The following is a 21,662-nucleotide window of genomic DNA, read 5'->3' as shown; positions in this document are numbered from 1 at the left end:
ATGAAGGAACAGATTAGACACTAGAGAACAAGGTCTCCCACCTCCCCACTCTTTCCCTAGGGGAGATATTTTATAAAAATACTCTGAGAAAAGCTTTAGGCAGAGCCTCTGAATTCTTTAGACTCAAGAGTTCCTCCCAAAAGTAAATCAGTAGAAGACCAGGATTTGTTTACTCTGATGCTCATAAAACTAGTTTCATTTCACTTCTCTCTGCTTTGATAGCACATTGGAGGCTGGACAAGGCTGGAGATATGAGTGGGAAAAGCATTACCTCTGTATTGTAATGACAGACAAGCTTCAGATGTGTTTGTTGTATTTTATACCAGGGCTGTATTTTGGCTCGCAACTTTGGCTTTTGATAACTCCTGTGCAGGACTGAAGATTGTGGCCAAAAGAAGGGAGTTTTGGAGGAGAGGACTATTTGAGACTCAGGTTTCAGGTTGTTCTTGTAGCAGTCAGGACGACACACCAGGTGAGAAGAGACTTTTCCAGCCTTGAGCCTACGTGGCAGAACATTGACACTGGTTTGTCACGCAGTACAGACATGCAAAGTTAGCAAGTGAAGGGGCAAGCAAGAACCTTTCCTTAGAAGGAACCATGAGGAGTCCTAGCTTTGCTGCTTTTCTACTGCTGTGTAACATCTAACCTGTCTTTTTCACCAAGTACAGCTTTTTTTTTTGTTGACCAGGACCTTCATCTCTTTATTCTAATTTCTGGTGTGGGTTTGTTCCTCTTTCCTTTGTCAGCAATGTTGCAGTTATCTGGACCTGAATGGGGGTGGAGGGCTTTCAGTGGAGAACCTGTGTCCTTGGAAGTTGCCTGCCCCAGTGGACTTGGCATAGCCTAGCACATCAACCTCCCTCAAAGTAATTTACAAAGCTTCTCTCTTAATTCAACATCATCTGATGTGGAGAGATTTTGAGTGTATCATCTGTGGAACTTTACTTTTGCATGTGATTGCCTATATCAGCAAGTAATTCCTGTATTGTTTTGAATGACGTGTATTTGTGCATAAGTACAACAAGGGGTTTCATAGAAACTAAAAAAAAAAAAATTATCACCATCCCTATCTAGTAGCAAACCACTGCCCAGAAATTAATCAAGTTTCACTTTCTTTTAGCCCAGATCCAGTTTGCATTTGGTCCTGCAGCAGTGAAATCATAATTCTGTTTTGATGTGTTTGATAATAGTATAATTTTTCACATGTCAGCCGATTTATGATGGCATAAACCCAGGATTATTACTTCAATGCAGGAGAACATGAAGGAAGAGTTGAGATATAAGGGAGAATAGAGCTGTTCACAAATGTATTTTTATTGCATAATAAAAAATTGTGAAGTTTTGCAATCTTTCATCCTCTGTAATATCTCCGTTCTTATAAGCATGAATGTTCTCTCCTAAGGAAAAATTTTTAATGAAAAAGATAGCATACAAAGATTCTGAGCTCTTAAAAGACAGATATTATTTTAATACAAAATGTCAAGAGCACTGGACCTTTCCTGATTTGTGGCCACAGATCCACTGTGCTGTAATGGATATGGCACTATAGATATGCTCATTTCAGGTCAGGCAACCTTGTCCACTTTATTTATGATTATTATTAACAGAAATGCTAGCTGTCAGACACGATCAACATGAATCAGCCCAAGGCCCCTGTAAAAGGAGCTCTAAAGAGTCTTTAAGAGAATCACCAGCAGATCTCACAATTACTTTTGAAGTTCTGACACATTGGAGAGACATCATTTTTTCCTGAGATTAAGATCTTGTCTTTCAGTGCTCTTAAATGCATGATTTGTATGTGTAGGTGCTTCTGCCCTGAATGTCATACATGAAGCATCAGACCTATATTGACAGCTTTTGAAGGATACAGCTAATTCATATCCTTCACTGTTAGCCTTAGATTAAATTTTGTGCTCTGCCTGAGTACCTGTACAGTTCCCAGACAGCCCAGTACAAAACTGTGTATGTACAAAATTAGAAGAAAATAGAAAAAATATATTTGCCTCTTGAATTCTGGTGCCCTTTGAAAAATCATGTGTTTACATCATGAAGCACGTAAGCCTTTCCCCCGAAGCTAACCTATCCATTTAATCAACATTCCCATCTTTGTATCATCGTCTAATATTGGTTCTATAACATCATGTCAACATATATTGGCCCAAAGTGAGTGTTTATGGCAGAAACAGAGCTATTTAGCCCTGATCTACAGTTGTATATTTCAAAGCTTTGTATAGCTGCTCTTTAATCCATCCTGCAGTCCAAGACCTCTTTTTTCAGATGGAGAAAAGAAGGTGGAGAATTTTACTGCCTTGCCTAGTGCCCTCAACCAAAGCAGAGCCAGATCCAGGGTTAAGTTACAAGCACCCATGACTCCTAACCTCAACTACAACTGACTTTGCCATACATCTTCCCCTCCCATTGCTGAGCAGTGGAGAGGAGAGTTTCATTTATTTTCTTTTTATGGCAGGCCCTTCCTCCCTCTTTGCCCACAATCATATGCGCAACTATGTTTTCTTTGATTTTTTTACTCACTCCATTACCCTTTTCCCTGTAAGAAACAACTGGCATCTCAGCCATATCTCTGTTTGTGGCTCCAGTCTCCTGTCTCTTGGGTAGACAGGGCTGTCTTGAGCAGGGCACTGAAATGTGGGGGCATAGTTTGTACCATTATCAGTATTATTTTTTAATTCCTTGGGAATTCCAATTCCAACGTCCCTGTGCTACTCCATGGAAAGGCAATAATAAGAGTACTTTTATAATACATATTCCTGTATGTGATCAGGAAATGCATTCTGGTTGAACTCCATTTTGCAAAAACCATATTTGTCTCCTGGGGATGCAACAGATATGAGAGGGAGGCAGGCAGGCGGGGTGGCAGATTAGGACTTGCAAGATCTATGTTGTATTCTCTGGTGTGCTGCTGGTTCACTGTATCACCTTGGGCAACTTGTGTAATTTTTGTGTTCTCTGGTTACTAGCTCATAAAAGTAGGTAATGGTGGAACAAAAAAAGTGACAGCAGGGTCTTTAGATCAAAAGTGTTATCTACCTGTTTTTTGCTCTTCTGATTTGATTTTTAGCATCTTTTCCTGAGTTTAGTTTTGATGTATGGGGGCATTACTTTAAGATAACTCTCAATGCAAACATGACTGGATGATTTCAGAGATGCAGCTCTGGTGTTAGCTCCATGTCTTGCCCACTGTGAGCTAACAGCAAAGCAAGAGCCCAGGCTCTAATGAGGTTTACCCAGTAAAGGCAGGTCCTGTTTGCATTCTCATGTAATGTTCATAAATGCCTTGTTTCTACCTTTTGCCGCCCTCTCCTACAGATGTTATTTACAGGTTCTGATCCCTTACAGTGTTTCAGTGCTGTCTATAATGAAACCTTCCCTGGGAACAGCAGAACAGGAGGGTCTCTGAGATGATTATCATAATTAGGCATTTTCATGAAGACACACAGATCTTTCTGAAGCTGTTTTCTTTCCTGTTCCCTTTGGGAATAGGGTTGGGTGCCTAAGAGAGTCTCCATCCTATGTACATTGAGTTAGACCTGTGGGCTGCAATCTGTCACTGCTTGCAGCACTCTGCTGAGATGGGATGGACATGTGCTATAGAGTGTGTCTCCTTTGATTTCTCCAGTTGAGGCTTTTTGGAGCTGAGCCTGAGCCAGGAGCTTTACTGGCGGCGGGGCTTGTGCCAACAAGGTGAAACACTCATGGCAGTGATCTGTGACCTGAGCAGGCTTGGGGAAGCAGGAAGTGTGCAACAATCATAACATGTCGGTGGGACCACTGCCTTTCAGTTGGCATGCACAGACCCACTCATGGGAGCAAAGACACAGACTTGGACATGAGAGGAAGATGTGAGAAGGAAGGAGAAAGTTTGAAGACATGAGACTTTGGGCATAAAGTCCTTCCCTGTAAAGCATTTTCAAGTTGGGCCAGTCAGAGCCAGTTCATCCTTTTCCTGAATGTTAAGTATCAGTAAACACCAGAAGGGAAGAACCTAAGAGAGGCCATTGAAAATCAGGCCAAGTAGAAACACAACTGGGAAAAATTAAGGTTTTCAGATGCTGACTTCCTGAAGTTCAAACCTGTGCCCTGAGTTGGAACCTGTCTGACTATAGACAATTAAAGATTCCTACTGCAGCATTTGATGGCATTCACAGTAAAGTTTGATGACTCCTTGAGGCTCTTTCTCAGTACTAACTTTCAACACCAAAGTAGAGCAAATTGCTACATGATTTTAAAAACTTTAATAAAAAGACTGAATGTTAAGATGTGACAATAATTATCTACAATTAGAGAGACCTTTTCTCTCTTACTAGTGTACTCTAGCTTTCACTGGTGGGATGGTTTTAAAGACGGAGATTTAGAGGTTCCTGGAAAGCCCTGAAAATTCTATACTTGAACATATCCACGCTCTGGAAGCACTTAGCCCTGTCTATGAAAGCAGCAGAAAAAGCCAGAGGCTGAATCCACAGACTGTAAATTATGAAAGTCCGTCTCCAACCAACATTGCAAAGCATCACATTTTGAAACATGGCCAAAATGATAATGATAAAACAAAACACCAACAAAGAGAGTCTGAGCTTTTCTTGTTGAATCCAAGTGAAAAGGAATTTGGTTCATGTTTAGACTGCCTAAGGCACAGTGTGGGGAGCTGAAAATTGCCCTTTGTATCAGAAAGCTGTAGGGCATTTCCAGCATTTCTACTTTAACTTGCTTACAAGTGATAGTAGCTAATTGATATCCTGCATTATACCTTTACTGTGACAAAGGATGTTTAGAATTATATGGGAAAATGCTGTTTGCATGTGGGCGACCACTTTATGCATATGACTTGCTGGCTGGACAGCCCTGGGGGGAGCAAAGGGAGGGGAAGTGCGGGCTTCAGCTCCAATTTTTTTTTTTTTGTTCATTAAAACAACAGCATTGATTTTCCCAGGTCAAAGCCAGGCCATTTCATGCAGCAAATCTGTGTTGAAAGGGATCAGAGTAATCATTTTTTACACGCTTGACTACTGCATGCCAGCACTGAGCTTTCAGCCACATGAACATAGGAATGATTTAATAGAGGAAGTGGCAGCAGGCTATTGTGCACGGTGAAGGCTCCATGTAACATGCATGACTGAGTCGCACACCATTAGGCTGGGTGTAAATAAAACCTGCTCCTGACACTGCCACAGAATTAGCTCACTGGAATGCCTCCACCACTGTCCTGTTGGGAGCCCCTTCCCCCTCCAACCTCTGCCTTTGCTGCCCAAGTGACTGGTGCAGCTATTTAGTGCAATACTGTACTAAGAATAAGCAGCTTCTTAAATAATACCACAATGCTGACAAATACCTGTTAAACCAAAATCCAGTCTAAAGTGAGATAAATGTTTAGAGGAGACTGGTTGTTTTTTCCTAGGAATTGTGGGTGATGTGCATCTTCTGTGGAGCATCTCCCACATTACTTGTCAACCTGCCACGTTGCAGGAGGACTGCTTCCTGATCTGGTTTCAGCAGTGTTCATTCACCAGCTCTAAACTACCCTGAAAAAATTAGGAGTTTGCTGTACATCAGCATGTTCCTTATACCAGTACAGAAGCAGCATATCTAGTATAGGTATGGATGGAATATTACAAAAAAGGGTTGCTTTATTCCTGTATACAGGCAGCAGCGATTTCTTGCCTCAGGTGTCCTTGTATTTCTTATGAATTCACAACAGTGGGATTGCGTAAAAGTCAATACAGAATATGTCCTGAATTATTTTACAATGAGGTGGGCATAGAAAATTTTCTTCTGAACAGTGTATCCTGTCAGTATTTCCTATTCCACGTGCACCTATTGGGTGCAACATGGTCCTTCCTATGAAATCTGTGTAATCTGAGTTGTCGGGATGAGTGAATGCTATTTAGATTTTCTGGAAATACACACCTGGATTCTTTGATCTTTGGAGTACCAACCTCAAGATGGGGACTCTAAATACTTACGGTGAAGTCCCCACATCCTTCAGAGGGGCCTTCCACTGGAAAACATTGGCAATGTCTTCAGTAATCAGGAGGAGACCTGTGCAAACTGCGTGAAAATCTGAGGAGTGAATGTGCTGGCTATGTGCTCTGCACTAGGCAAAGTGCACTATAAAATAAATTAGGAGAATGGAGGTCAAAGGATTGGGAGGAGTTGGTTCAGTCATGGACAATTGCCCATAAGGGCAGATCTCATTAGGAAATGAGAATGAGAGACAAAGTCAGCATCATGTTTTCAACTCAAACAAAACAGCAGTCCTGTTGTCAGACAGTGAGGAGCAGCAGGAGGAACAGGACAGATAATCTTTGCTGGTAAACAAACAATTTGATGCTACAATTGACATTGATGCTATTGCTATTGGAGGCACAATATTTCTTGGAAATTAAGCTACACAAGGAATGGTGGGAGCTTAGGGGTACTTCTCTAGTTAGCCAGGTCTGGTTTTAGTAATTGCCTTGGACTGTCTGGTGAGAAAAAAACAAAATGCTGAAGAGCAAGTTCTGTACAGAAAGGCAATTTTACATCCCATAACATTAAGTGCTGCGGGGAATAGCTTTGGCTGCACATCCTGCCTTTGAGCACACACTATAAACTTCTGAAACGATGTTATATCAAGTTACAGTTTCATTTTCTGTTTGAAACAACTTGAAATTTCTAGGACAGCCATTGTTTTGAATCCCATTCAGATGTATCCTGCTTTGAAGATATATGCATCACACTGCTTTTCATTAAAATTTTGCATTTGCAGTTTTTGCCTTTACCTGTTTCATAGAGAAGATGCTCAGTGTGGAGTGTGTGCTTGGAAAGCAATCTAAGGGAAACGCTTTAAAATATACAGTACTTAAGCAAAACCAGACTTTTTAAAGCTTCTGCCCTGGTCAACACATACTTTTTTGAGCACACATCCTTATGCATGTTGGCAATTTTGCTGAGGTCAGTGTGTCTTCTTATCCTTACAGTTACCCTTGGTCTGTATTTCTCATACTTTAAGGCTTCTCTGAGCTTGTCTTTTCTGAAGCATGTTCCTTAAGTGCCACTCTTCAGTCAGATCTGCTTTCACCCCACACACCTTCACTGCTCTGCTAGTCTCTGTACCTTAAATGTAACCTGGCCAAACCTTAACCTATAGCTCAAGGTAGAGCAACAGATCTATTGCAAAAGCAAATCTTGTATCTTGCACATTTTGAGGGCTATTTCGTAGCATGGTTATTCACGCTCCAGATAGGCTAAGGAGTGTGGATAAATTCAACCTAAGTGAAAAACATATCCTTCAAGACATTTAGCAAATTACATGTTGCTTTACATGCTGCATGGTCATAAATGAACATGTGGTTATTCTGCCCTTGGTTCATCTTACTGGATTTATTTAAGATTGATTTTTGGTATAAATTTCTTTTTTGAATGGAGAAATTAATCCCATTTACATGGCAGGAGGGTCAGCCAGTTTGCTGAGGGGCAGAGGTGGGGCAGAGGTGGGAGGGACATACTGAGAGCTGCTCCTGTTGAGCTCCCTGGCTGTCCAGGGAGCAGTGTGATATAATTTCTACAAAGCATTTTATTCATTATACAGTCAAAATTGATGAGATCGTAGCTCCATCAAGTGCTCCCAATAAATTTGGAACTTCAAATGGGTATTTTCTATATAAAGGGAAAACTGTATTAATTTTAACAATTTAATTGTTGTGTCTGTGTGTTGTTACGGATGAACAAGCTGTCAACTGCTTTGTGACACTCATCCTGAAGCTCTGCTTTGGCTGTATCTCCTTACTGATCCCAATTAAGGTAACATCAGAAAAAAAACAGAGGCTAAATGGAGATGTCAGTGGCAGGAGTCTCTTGTCAAAAGACACTGTTATTTTCTGTACCTGGGCTAATAAAAAGCCTATTAATTAGTGCATGTTTAGAACAAACTGGATCTGGTTTTGCCTTACTGGAAAGATGAAGAAGATCTTTCATTTAATTTCCCCTCAAAGCACTCTAAACCTCAGATAAATCATCCTGAGTCAGCATTCAAGGCTCAGATAAAAAGACATCTCTCTTTCTCTTTCCTCTCTGCATCTCACACAGTTGTACCCACTTGGAGACCTGTGTCCCAAAGGAGCCCCTGGGCAGACAGTGGGGAGTTGGGTAGCCTGTGGTGGCTCTGCCCTGTTGCATTGCCTCAGTGCACCAAGAGCCAGCAGCTCTTTTGTTGTAATAACCCATGGGCAATCCAGGCGTGAGTTCTGACCAGAAAAATATAATGAGTTAATGTGTCCTGCCATACTGTAGTCCTCTCTGCCTCTCCACTGAGGGATAAGCAAGTGCTGTTAAACAAGGCCTCAGATTGGAGCCCTCCTTCTAGACCCCAGGCTTCTGTTTCTCATTGAGTCAAACATATATGGATGAGAATTAAATGCAAAAATATTTACCATCATCCCTGTACTTCATACCCCAGTGACATCTGTTTTGCTTTGCTCCAAGTAGGAGCATGATGCTGTTGTCATGGCAAGGTGCATTGGAGCCATCCACCTGCATTCCCAGAGAGTCTCAGACCTGGGCTTTGTCTCTGGGCAGAGATGTAGTTTTTCCAGTGGGGTGGTTTGAAAGTGCCTCATTGCACAAGAAGGTGATGTTAACAGCCACAGTGAGGAAAAGGGGAAGAAAATCAAACATCACAGAAAAAGGCACTACCTTAGTCATAATTCAGCCATGCGTGGAAAGCTGGGCAGAAGGAATTTCCAGTCTGCTCAGCTGCTTCCTGGAAATGCTAGAGCTAGTCTGTAGGCATGTCAAGAGAGGAGTGTGACCACCAATGTGGAACAGAAAATAAAAAGAATTAACAGCACTCAGTGCATTAAACAGGAGGTCAGATCTGATGCTTGTAGATATTGCCGAGTCTAAAAGTTGAGAAACAGCAAAGAGATTGCTTTTACATGCAGACAAAATTTGAAAGACTGCTCCTGTGGGACACCAAAACCCTAAAAAATATTTTAAAATGTATTTAATGCCTGAATTCATTTTGCTCTTGAGTGACACTAGGACTATATTCAGTGCCCTTCCCATCTAAGCAAGCGGAGGGTTTGTTTCCCAGGAAGACCTGAGCCTGTTGCAGGATCTATTCCTGCATGTAACGAAATTTAATAGTCTCACTTCCCTTCAAGTATGCAGCTGCTCCCACCATTTGGTTACCTTTCTCTAGCATTGCTGACAAGAGTCACCCTTAGCGTTACAGTTTGTTGAGGTCTTCCCAAACTGTATTTCTCTTATTGTTTTCAGTTTTCATCTGTGATAATGGGTCAGGTCTTGCTTTTCCTTTTGTCAAGATCTGACTCTTCTCTTGATCAGGCAGTTTAATCTAGAGATTAACTGAAATGTATTCAAGGTAAGTGAATACTGACATTGTCTTCCAGTGACTGGTACTACAGATCTAAAATAACTCCTACTTGCTAGTATTTGTAAGGCTTCATTTGTTCTGGCATGAACGTTTTTGCTGGGCTGCAGTTTGAGTAGTAAATACAACTATTATAGGTGTCACAGGATGGGCAATCCAGATCTCAGACTGTTTGTTATAAAACAGCCTTGTGGAGCTCCCTGACTACACAGAGCTCTCTGTCCATCAGCTTTGGCTGTGCTCTTCTTTTCTTCCATCCAATTATCTCAGATGAATTCAACTAAAAACTCTGTAGACTACGCTTTACAGATAGCAAGATAGACCATTCTCATCTATTTTAGAGCTAACATTTACAGGTTAATTACAGGTCTTTAACTGCTGGTTTCTAGCACAGACTGCTGCACTCAGAAATCATGGGATAAGATGTGATAGTTCATAAAATCAGCAGAGAAACAGACTACAATGAATGAAACTCGACCATGGTTTGTTACTGGCAAATTTGAAAACTAGGTAATCAATAGATATTTGGAGGTTTTTGTTTTGGGTGGGTTTTGTTTGGTGTTCTTTTTTTTTGGCATTCATTGAAGCACCAAGTTGACAGACATGTTGAAACTATTTGCATTCAAGTCTCAATAAATATAATGTGGGATATTCCTATAAATGGTTTTATCTTGTTTTTAAAATAAAATCTGCATAATTATTCTGCATCTCTTCCCTGCTGGCACCACTTTTATTCTTGCAGCCAAGAGAGTCAGTTAATAGTTTCATTCAAACTTGCTGGCTCCAGCTTTTGTTTTTGGCTTCTCCCATCCCTTCTATTCCTTCTGCCTCCTAGGGGAGACGTTGCAGGAATTGTCAGCTGCAAATTTTTTTATTTTTTTTTTGTAAACCCATTCATTGCTCTGATTGTGCTAAACCAAGCAAGCAAATGCAACCAGTTGTTTTTCTTTTTTGTGTGTCTGTTTGTTCTTTCTTCCAACAAACCTCATGTTCAGCTTTCTTACCCCTGCTGTTAGGCCAGTGACGTACATTTTCTTCCTTGCTTTACCTTAGGCCCTGACTTGGCAACTCACATGGCAGATGCCTTTTTCAGTGCTCTCATCCACTGCACTGGTATTATAAAGCAGGATGGGTGGGCACAAGCACTAGTATTGAAGCAGGCACAGTGACTAACCTGCCTACCAGCCTGTTCTTGCTTCTGTCTGGCCCATCGTCAGTGCCGCAGAAAGTGTGTAAATGGGAAATGTTTTAGAAGAATATTCTACTGAACGGAGACAAGGCTGATGTGACTCTGGTGGCAACCACCAAGCTTGGATGTACTTACTACAAGCATTTTTGTCCTCTCTACTGGCTTTGCTGCTTTAGTCAGCCTACAGTGTTATTATGCAAAGAACTAGATGGTGGTATTCTGGCACTCAACTCCAGGATAGTGAAAGAGCTTGGGTATCACAGTGCTTTTTGTGCTGTGATTAAAAAAAAACCTAAACCCACACCTTTCCTGGAGGTGGTCTTTGCAGAGGCTGGCTAATGCTTGTCCTTCAGCTGTAAGAGTCAGTACCAGTAAAGAGATAGGAAAACAAAGCTGTTCCAGCCTGCTGCTTTGATCCTTCGTTGGCACACCTGTACACACCGAGACCTAAGCAAAGGGGAGCAGACACAGGCTCTGTAAACTTTAGGGTACTTATGCCCTCTGAGTATCAAATCCTGGAGTCAGACACCAAATACATGAGGATCTGACTCATGGGGAGTGGGTACAGCACATTGCAGCTACAGCTCCCATGGTTTCCCTGGGTTTTCTGTCCATTTTCTTCTGTGCGCAAAAAGGCCAAATACATATAATTTGTAGATTTCTCTGCAGATGGGGCAGAAAGGAGAGGCAGTAACTCTGCTAACATGCTATGGCACTTTCTGCATTTGCAGGTTCACAGAGACGGAGGCTTATTCCAGCTTTATCACTGGATACCACTTCCCCAGCAAGGAAGCCTGCCAACAGCCCCGGGGTCCGCTGGGTGGATGGGCCACTGCGAAGTGGGCAGAGGGGCCTGGGGGAGCCCTTTGAGATCAAAGTCTATGAGATAGATGATGTGGAGAGGCTCCAGCGACGGCGAGGTGGGGACAGCAAGGTGAGTGCAATCTGTGTGATCTCCTGGAGTGTGTAAATTGTAAAGGTCAGCTCTTGATATGGAAGATTGGGAGGAGTATCTGAAGTTGAGTATTTTAGAGTAACTGTGGATACAGGCTTTATTATTATTTTAAGGCACTTTTCCTTCCTACCTCTTATCACTTGTTTAGGCAGTTCGTGATGTTGTTCTCAGACATGGTTTTGTTTGGAGAAACTTTCTGTGGTGGGTTTTCCACTGCACTTCACCCACACAGCAGATTTGTTAATAGAGAAAAAAGTGGAATAGTGTTGAGACCTTCACACAGGCTTGAAGGAGGATAGTTCTATTACTGGAATTGCTTCCAGACTGGCGAGGGTAGCACAGCCCTCACTGTGGAGTCACTTGCTGCACGTCTTGATGGTTGCCACCTCTCAGAAGTCACATGAGGCCAGGCTTCTTGTCCGCAGACAGCACTGCACCCTGTGCTGTCACTGTGCTCCATATCTTTACAGAAAATATATCATCTTTATTAATGATTGTGGATTACTAGAGCTTTTCATAACACACTGCCTTTGTTTAAGGATATTTTAAATTTGATATTGCTACCAGTTTTCTATTTTAAAATATGACTACTGCATTTCTTATGTGCCAAGCACAAGGGTGTATTTAGGCTTTTAATAAAGCAAGCAATGGATTTTCTTCTCCCAAAAGCTTAGGTTTTTTTAGCCAAACTCTGGTGACAAAAAGCAGAAATGTTTTACCGCAGTTAATCTAATTTCAAGATGCTGCCTGTTATTAATTATTATGGTTTATTATTAACTACCATTGCAAAGTCTCCAAAGCTCACTGATGGAAAACATCAAAACCAAACAAAAGCAATAAAAATAAAAAAGATGATGGATTTCATGCAGTGATTCATATGCTTCCAGAATAAATGGCACATTGTCAGTATTATTGATTGGAAGATCATTTCACTGAATGGATCTGAATATTTCTTCTCCTCTTCATCTATTCCTTCCTTGCTTCTTTTTCCTGTTTGGCAGGAGGTGATATGTTTTAATGCCAAGCTGAAAATCCTGGAGCATCGCCAGCAGAGAATTGCTGAGGTCAAGGCCAAGTACGAATGGTTAATGAGAGAACTGGAGGTGACAAAACAGTACCTGATGCTGGATCCTAATAAATGGCTTAGTGAATGTAAGGGCATCCTTTTATTGCCTGGACTCATAGGTTTCCTTTGGTTTATATAATGGGGGTGGGTGGAGGAGAGCAGAAATGTGCGGTAAGAGAGTGAGATGTGAGCTACTATGTTTGTGAACTAAAATGAACCAACATATAACCTAAGAGCAAGTTTTAGGCTGATTGTATTTCTAGAACTAGTTCCTATAATTCTTATTAAATGTTTACAGGAGAACTGAACAATCCTTTTTGCCTGAGAGCTGAATGTTGAAATGGTACAGCATTCTAGTGGTGGATATTGCCATTGGTAGATTAACATTCACGCGTTTCAGTCCACAGCTCCCGAAAATGAGATTTTTTTTTGGCCTCAGATCACTCAAACGTATAAGCAATATTATAAATCTGCTCTTCTACCACAAAATAACACTGTGAAGCAAACTTGTCCCTTGGCACCAGTGGGCTTACATGAAAAATGAATTTGGCCCATTTTTTATAACTATATATGTAAAGTTCAGAGAGCTTAAAGATCATTCACATTCAAATGAAGAAGGGCCTCAGCACCTCAAAGGAAAAAAACATAAAGAGTGCTGCGGTAGTTATACAACAGTTTTTAGTATGAGCAAGCAGACAAGTTCATATCAAAAAGTTCTAGAAAAAAAGCCACAATATGTAATTTATCTAGGATAATGGCATGTAGCAAAAGGAGGCTGACTGGTGTGTTCTCTTACAGCATCCTAACTCTTCCTTTGACAGTTGCCTTAAGTTGACCCTAGATTGGTACATCCTTCAAAACAGCCACAGTATAGGTTTCAGGAACACTGTTAAGGAAGAGAAGTAAAAAAAGACAGTTTTAAAGAGAGCAAGGAATTTACTATACAGTGCTGTTCACTGAGAGTGTGATGCCTTTGCTTCTGATTCCAGGGTGGTAAATGCAGAAAGCCTCAAGGATTGCAAAGACCTCAGGGACTAGATAAGATGAGAAGTGCTGGCCCAGACAATATATCTCACACTTGGCTTCCATGGAAGCTGCTGTTGACTGGTCTCTGGCAGCATATGGGCACCTAAGTTGGAGTTTTTAATGTGTATGCCTTTCCTTGCCATGCTTGAGTGGTCTAGTGAGAATCATATGGAACAGAGAAAGGTGGGAGGAACAAAGAGACTAGAGATTGGTTTCTAGTTCCGAGTTCTGAATTCAACAAGGGAGCTGTCCTCCCAGGACAGAGGAGCTATTTAAAGCTGCTTCTGATCAGGAGAATGTGTGAGAAAGTCAGTACATGCTTAGCACTCAATATTTGCTTAAGGGTGATGGAGTGTGGCAAAAGCCATCTGCAGCTCTGGTGAGGATGGCAGAGCATATTGCTCAAGAAAGCATCCCATGCGGCTTAGAAGTATTTTTCACAATGGGCAAGCCACTGTGCCATTTTAATAGCCATTAAGCAGAAAAGGCAACTTTTAACGACAGTGGCAAGCCAGAGGTAATAATGTTGTATATTGATGGGTCTGAAGACTTGAATTAGTTCTGACTATCCCAACAACAATCACTGGTTTTTTTTTTACTTTTCTATCTGTGTGTTTTTTTCCCCCACAGTTGATCTGGAGCAGGTATTTGAGCTGGATTCTCTGGAATACCTGGAGGCCCTGGAATGTGTGACTGAGCGTTTGGAAAACCGTGTCAACTTCTGCAAGGCCCATCTTATGATGATCACCTGTTTTGACATCACCTCTAGACGCCGATAAAGTATGAACCTCAAGAGAACTTCAATGTGCATCTCTGCCATCCTCCTTTTCCCTTCCAAGTAGCATCCCAAAGACAAAAGAATGAGGATGAAGGTTGGAGTCAAGTCTCAACTGTGTGTATGAGAGATTTGCTATACTATACAGAGGTCTTGTATTAGAAAAAAACGGGACAAGCATGAAAAATGGAGATATAAGGTTGTTGATTCTCTTAGCCTAAAAGAGCACTTTGAGGAACCTTTAAGGATATGTCTGTAAATAAAAACTGCTGGCAGAAGACACTTCTTTCCCTGCATTAGCTGAGGAAGGAGAAAAGGTGGTTGTAGGACTTCCACTGAGAGGTTCATTAAAAGAAAACCTATCCAGAAAAACTGTTTAAGTGCCTTGCAAATCTTTATTATCCAAACATTTATGTTCATACTTTATTGTGTACAGATGGTGCTAGTCAAGAAAAGAAAAAGGAAAAAAAACAAATACACTTTTGAAATGTATTTACAGCTTGTTTTTCTCTTGGTGTTTTCTCCTATTTCAGACTTGCTGTTTCTAGGTAACTTGTGTTTGTAGAGATATTTCCTAATCAGTACAACATATGAATAAATGTTAACTGTCTTTTCTTGTTACCAGAGTAAGGCCACTCAAAGAGAAATTCAACTTTCCCAGATGACACAAAAGTATTTCTAGCAGAGAGTAAGATTTGCTTATATGCCTTCTATACTCTCTTATATGCTGGAGAACACAGTAATTTTCCCAGCCTGTAGGTTTTGCAATGTATGAGAGAGGAGAAGTGACATTACTGTGAAGTAAACATCTTTTCAGTTTGATCCAACCCCCCAACTTGTTTTCTTTTTCATATTTTTTTTTGCTTTGTACTGGCTGGAGTTATAAATGAGGAGGTACTTTTATCCTAACCCCTTTTTCTGGTGCTAATAACTTGCTGAAAAATTATCCTTTAGGCTAAATATTCCAACAGTTATCAGTCCAAAAATGAGTGATTATTCTGTGATTTCTTTCTTCAGGCTCTGACTGATAAAATTTACCTTCACCTCTTTATGACATATACCACTGCAAAACGTGTTTTGGCAGCTTTGGATCCCTGGCCCAGTGTGTCCATAGTCACAGACATACCTGAGAAGCTCAGGCTCTACTTAGCTTAGTATATCTGGAAATAAAGTAAATGAGTAGATGTAGCACTTCAAGTATGTTGGCTATGGCATCTGCTTCACTAATCCTCCAGTACGTGAAGCCATGGCAAAATTCACATTGACGTCAAAAGGACAGGGGCCTGTGCCTCAATGCACATCCAAATGTTTTACTAGTTTGCCTCTTTATCTACAAAAGAGTACATGGGAAGGAAAATCCTTTGTGTTTTATAAAAAAATGTGCAAAATCTGCATTTTAATTACATATGGGCATGAAGCATTATTTTGTTGGATTAGGTTTCTTATTCCTCTGTATTGAAATAAGCCTATACACAGAAATTCCTCTTTCACATACACTTGTGCTACCCTCCTGTTACTTGTGAGGAAATAAGAGCCTCGTTTAATATATACTCAAAATTCATCTACTGCTGTACTTACGTGCAACTTTTCTTTTACCTGCAACATCATATTAATGCTATCTTACAATATCCCAAGCAACAAGTTCCAGTGGAAAAATAATACTGATAGATTTTCTAGTGGTTAGGTGAAAAAAAAAAAGCTTTTTTAAAAAATAGAAATAACATTTTTATAGTTTTATTTTTATTTAGTAATAACAAATTTTATTAATTCTATTACCCTTGTCACTGGATTTTGTAGAAGATTCTTCTTACAATCTATAAAAGGGGAAAAAAGGTCCTACATGTAACTCAGTTTCTACTCTGTTCCACACCAATTTCCTATCATGAAACTTTTATTCCAAGTAAGAATTAAGGACATATCCCCCTCTCTCTCAAAGGAAAAAACCACCACCACCACCAAAAACTCAAAACCAAACCAAACCAAACCAAAAAAAAAAAAAAACAGCTGCAGAGAGCCAAGGAAATCGCCCCTACACACAGTCTGGGACTTATACAAGAGTGGTGTTGTTTCTATAAATCGAGTGGACACATTTCAGAGGTATTGTAAAATATCAATTGCATGTAATATTCCTCATCATCATTAACTCAATTATTCATTGACTCTAGATTTGGTACTTCTGGAGATTGGGACGCATAGAAAGCAGCATGTCTACCTAGCCATTACTTAAAACAGTAAGAGCATATGTTCGCTCTGTTTACCATGAGGGACCAAAATTGATTCCTGAAACCAAATGGATTATGCCAAGGATGAATTTTGCGTACTGAAAATTATGTACTAATTAGCAGAATCATGGTACTTACAAATATTTTATTTCTGAGGACCTGATTAAAGGGACCATTAACACTCCCGTTACATACTAGTATTCATATCCTAAAATCCATACTCATCTTCTCTTTCTTGACTTTCTGTCATTGCAATTCAGAATTTGCCACTATGTTTTTAAGAATTGTGATGGCTTAATGGAAAAAGAGGAATGAAAAATTTGTGGAGATTTGAACACTATAAAATGTTTTCTTCTCAAAAATAGCTTTTTACTTCAGTATTTATATTATTATATTTCAAATATCTGCAAAAGAGGTAATTAAAAGCATCAAGACCTTATTATGCAATGGATCTTAGTCTGCAGTAGTCAGCATTTTACAGAAGACCCATACACTTCTGCAAGTCATCCAGGAAGTCCCATTATTTAAGGAATTGCCAGCATAATGCTGGTTTTATGTTGATTTTTTAAAAGGCATCATGTTGCCTAAAATACACAAGGAACAACATGAATGTAATGCTTAATCATTTGCACATTCAGAAATCAATCTTATTTCCCTGGGACAGCTTTAGTAGCGAACAGCAGTGTTAATGTAATTAGGTTTGAAGGTTAATTCTTTGTTTGCATGTGTGACAGGAGATCACAGCTCTTCATTGTCGAGTTGTGTGACAGCTGCAGAACAGCACTACTGCTCCGTATCCCCACCACTGTTCTCCAGCACGGGCAGCTGTGGGGCAGCTTGAGGCTTATTCTGGGAACTGCTCGTCTTTGCATATGTGAGCCTTATTCATACAAGGGACAGAAGTTGCTTTATAGCCACAAATTCAAGTGTAGCCTTAGACTGGAGACTTTGGCTGCAATCTGGATTCAGACGTCCTTCTGGTCTGTGTGAGCTCTTGCAGCAGGCAGAAAGCCATGGGTCACACCCCTGCTGGCTCCAGGTGCTGGGTCACTTTGTGTCCTAGAGGATATGGGAGAGCCCTAATTCCTGTCATAATGACACAAGTCTTTTCTCTAGGCATGCATGCCTTGTATTTGCCTCAAACTGATTCCTTGTCAATTCATTCAGATCTAAGCAATCCGAAGTATTACTTTATAGAGAGACAAGGAAGCAAACCAGCACTTGGGCTCTCCTTTCTTAGGTCTTTACTGGGCCTCTTCTCATCTCACCTGCGCTAGTAAAACTGAAGCACAATTGTGTTAAGAGTCAGGAGAGTTACAGCAGTGTAACCTTCCCATAGCGAGGAAAAGGAAAATTCATCCACCTGCCTTTTTTTTTTTTTTTTTTTTTTCATTTACTGTGCTGTTATATTGTAGCAAAATATTCTCCTCTTACATATTTGATATCCCCTCATTTTGCATAAGGGCCACACACAGAGCTATTGCTGAACATCTGCTGACTTTGATTCAGTCTTGGAGTACCCACTGCCATAAAACATAACTTCTGAAACATGCAGGTACATAAAACAGTAAGTGGTAATGGCATGATCCTCTGGCATGAAGCAAGCTAAGTGAGAGTTGCAGATAATGTACAGAAAAGGATGAAAGATACAGAGGCTGAAAACTGGGAGTGATGCTGGAAATAATGCTCACCAAATCTCATGCTTGCTCACAGGATAGTCTCAGTCCATCTTGAAGTATGGGAGATTTAATTTTTTTTTCATTTGTCTCGATACTATGGTATGTCTTAAAATGGTGACTATTATCTGTGGCATGGAATTCAAATGTGATGACAGCTGAAGAATACAGACTCTTTTACAAACATTACCTTTTATAAATGTTTGTGATTTTGCTGCATCTTTCTTATGAACTAAAAATAATTGTAAAAACAAAGGGTATATACATACAGAGAAGTATATATGCAAGCAGTCTGAGACAGTCCCCACACACATTATTGTGGGGAGGTGGCATAGGTGTTCACAAATGGTAACACCACCACTCCCCCTTCCTCCTCCAAGGAGTGCCTACAAAACCTTTCTCCTTGCATTCACTGGGATGAAGGTGACTCACGCCACACTACAGAGAAAACTTATGCTTGAAACACTTTTAAGGCCTGCTTTAAAAAGTCCTTTCTTCCCCACCTTCTTCAATCTACAAAGCCAATTGCTGCAGCTCCCATCTAGAGGCCTGTAATAGTATTCCAAATGAACTACTCTATATTTCAGGGTGTCATGAATTTAAGGCAAGATATTTTACAATCTCAGCTGTTAAATACAATAAATTCTGCATATGTGTGAGGAATACAGCATAGTTACATCAAGTGAGAACCTGGACTCTTGGTGGTCTATGAGATCAAGCTTTCTGTCTAGTCCTAATAGCTTTAAAATTATAACTTGAAACTTCTTCACCGCAGAAGGAAATTCCATTCTTATAAAACAGAGGCTGAATGACCCTCTGATGCCAGTTCATATGATGGGAGGGATGGTTGCACAGCATCAGGGATACACCAACTCGCTGCAGAGATCAAAGCATTGGTGTTGTTAAACACTGATAGGAGTGGATGATGACCATATGGAGAGGCACTTTTTCTCAATTCCACGGATGGGTGGCATACCTTGCTTAATCCTGATGTCCTCATGGTCTTTGATTTGTTACTCCACAGGCTTTTGCATTGGCAACACACAGCAGTTTCTGAAGATACAAGGCTGGACATTGCTAGCTATCATAAGATTTGAAACAGGTTTCCAAATAACTATAGCAAACAAAACTGTGAATGATTTGTCAGTGCAAAGTTAATAATCTCTCTCTCTCTCTCACATTTATTGTGTGCTCATCTCGGGGTTATCAGAGTTTCCATACCTGCTCTTGGAAATAATAAACCATTTTATTATTGTCTTTATCTTTCTTCTTTCTCCTTCTCAAGCAACCTTTCAAAAAAAAAAAAAAAAAGAAAAAAAGAAAAAAAAAGAAAAATCTGTTTTCCCTGAAAACTAACGCAGTTGAAGTCAATATGGATTTTGCCACCAACTTCATAAACAGCAGTCTCATGCTCACTTATGCAACATTTTGAAGCTCACAAAGGGCATGACGATTCTGCAAAGAATGGAGGTACTGAAAGTGAAATAGTAGCATTCAGCCATAATATTTCAAACTACCTTCAAATGCTCCTGGACAGGAAATAAAACACAACCCAAACCATTTTACTTTGAGTGGTCCTACTTAAGTATTGAGCGAACTTTATAATAATGGTAATAAATTGGTGCTTGAGGCAGTTTCAGCTATATTACATATTCCCTATATAATATAGATATGGATGTATTCACCCTCTATATTGTATATGTATGTGTGTGAGTATTTACATGTAGCACACATACATATATGTTTTATGTATGCATAGATACTAACTTTTCTATGTTTTACTTCTTTCCCTCCCATAGCTGAAACTGCTGGTTACTAACATCCACATCATATTCTATGTATGAAGGATATAATTTATTTGTAAACTCAGGATGTTCTTGTTTTATAGAGTTGCTTGTATTTTATAATTTATTTACACATGATGGTTGGAAATGCTTATCTAAGTGCTATGCATTGCAGTGTATGTTTGCTAAATCCATTTCACTCTGTCTGTGGCTATGTTCTTTCTCACTTTAACAGTGGTATAAAATAGGGCTAAGGAGGAGAGAAACTGATAGATATAGAACTTATGCTGGTCCCACCAGTGGGCAATTCCAGAAGAGGCTGTATCAGTGGTAGATATATATATTTTATCAACTAAATTTTATGGGGAAAAAAAAGAAAGAATAGCATGAGGATAAGTTGAAAATGTGGAAAGTCACAGCCATTTTCAAGTTGGTCAACAAATGCATTGAGCCTTTTGCCATTAAAATTGTAAAGTTTATTGTTTGCTGGCTAAAAAATATCCTTTTTGTGGTATCTGAGGTGTGAAACATTGTCAAAAATATGATGTCTGGAAAAAAAAATCAAACTATAGTGGCATTAAATGTTTACTTTTATCTTACCAATATATCTGCTTCCTCCTCCTGACTATTTCACTTTGAATGAGAAACTTTCATGACATTTCCTACCATGAAATGGCTGATAAGAAGGTGCTTTTAACCCACAGGAGGACATGCAATTATAATAGTGAGAGTAAGCAAGATTAAACCTGAAAATAAAATGACCAAAGGGGTTCTACCAAGCAAGTATTGCTGAGAAGAAAATTTGCCAGAAAACAATCAGGAATTGCAGGGTTCAATAGCAATGACAGAAATATTACAAGCATCAGAGCACCATTAACTTCTTCCCTGCTGCTGTCCAGAAACAGACAGAAAACATAGTCACAGGCCTGAATTAATCAGGCTTTTACATAAGCTGGTTATGCATATGTGCCTCCCCACATCAGCAGGGATTGGTCTGTCTGTGTCTGTGAGCAATGGAAAAATCTGAGACCAAACAAATTATGTGTTCTTAGGCATTTCTCCCAATCTCTAGGAATTGTGTCAGATTTCCCTTGGCCACCATGCAGGTACGTAACACAACACAGGAGTTACAAAGAGTTTGTGTCTTGTGTCAAGACATGCTTCTTTCTCAGCGAGGCAATAGTGGCAGGTCCAGCTGACTCCTGAGCTGCTGCTAAGGTGTATACAATATCTTCTTGCCTTCAGCTCCCATTTGTGTCATTCCCTGTCGATTATTAAGAGGGCGCCTCACTTAGAGGACTTAGATGTAAATATGCTCTCTCTCTATGGGCAAATATCACATGCCCACTATCACTTGGGTAAGCCCAGATAAGGACACTGGTCTCTTCCGATTGGAAGGAAACAGCAAACCTTACTTCTCCTAGGGAAGGGGGGGGGGAAGGAAATAATTTAAAATCTCTTTTAAGACACATAATGTGCTGGCAGATGATTCCCTCATATCCCCTACTTTAGGGGGGGCATATTAGGGTGCTAGGCATCTAAATATTTGTTTAATAGTTTGGTAAGAATTTAGTATAGTCCTTC

General features: G+C 40.1%; 1 protein-coding gene across 1 annotated transcript in view; it reads left to right on the top strand.

The window, feature by feature from the left end:
• The window catches only part of KIF26B (kinesin family member 26B), a 288,027-nt gene extending 267,344 nt beyond the window's left edge, over positions 1 to 20,683 (top strand). The window contains exons 13-15 of the mRNA XM_027740999.2: positions 11,306 to 11,508; positions 12,531 to 12,681; positions 14,252 to 20,683. Of these exons, the coding sequence (XP_027596800.1) occupies positions 11,306 to 11,508; positions 12,531 to 12,681; positions 14,252 to 14,400 (503 nt within the window). The 3' untranslated portion in view covers positions 14,401 to 20,683. The remainder of the gene's footprint in view (positions 1 to 11,305; positions 11,509 to 12,530; positions 12,682 to 14,251) is intronic.
• The last annotated feature ends 979 nt before the right edge of the window (positions 20,684 to 21,662 follow it).

The sequence above is a fragment of the Pipra filicauda genome, unplaced genomic scaffold (genome assembly GCF_003945595.2).
Source record: "Pipra filicauda isolate LSUMZ 115617 unplaced genomic scaffold, ASM394559v2 scaffold351_size757598_pilon, whole genome shotgun sequence".
Lineage (NCBI taxonomy): Eukaryota > Metazoa > Chordata > Aves > Passeriformes > Pipridae > Pipra > Pipra filicauda.
The sequence above is the reverse complement of the archived record's forward strand: the minus strand, read 5'-3'. Positions and strand labels throughout refer to the sequence as shown.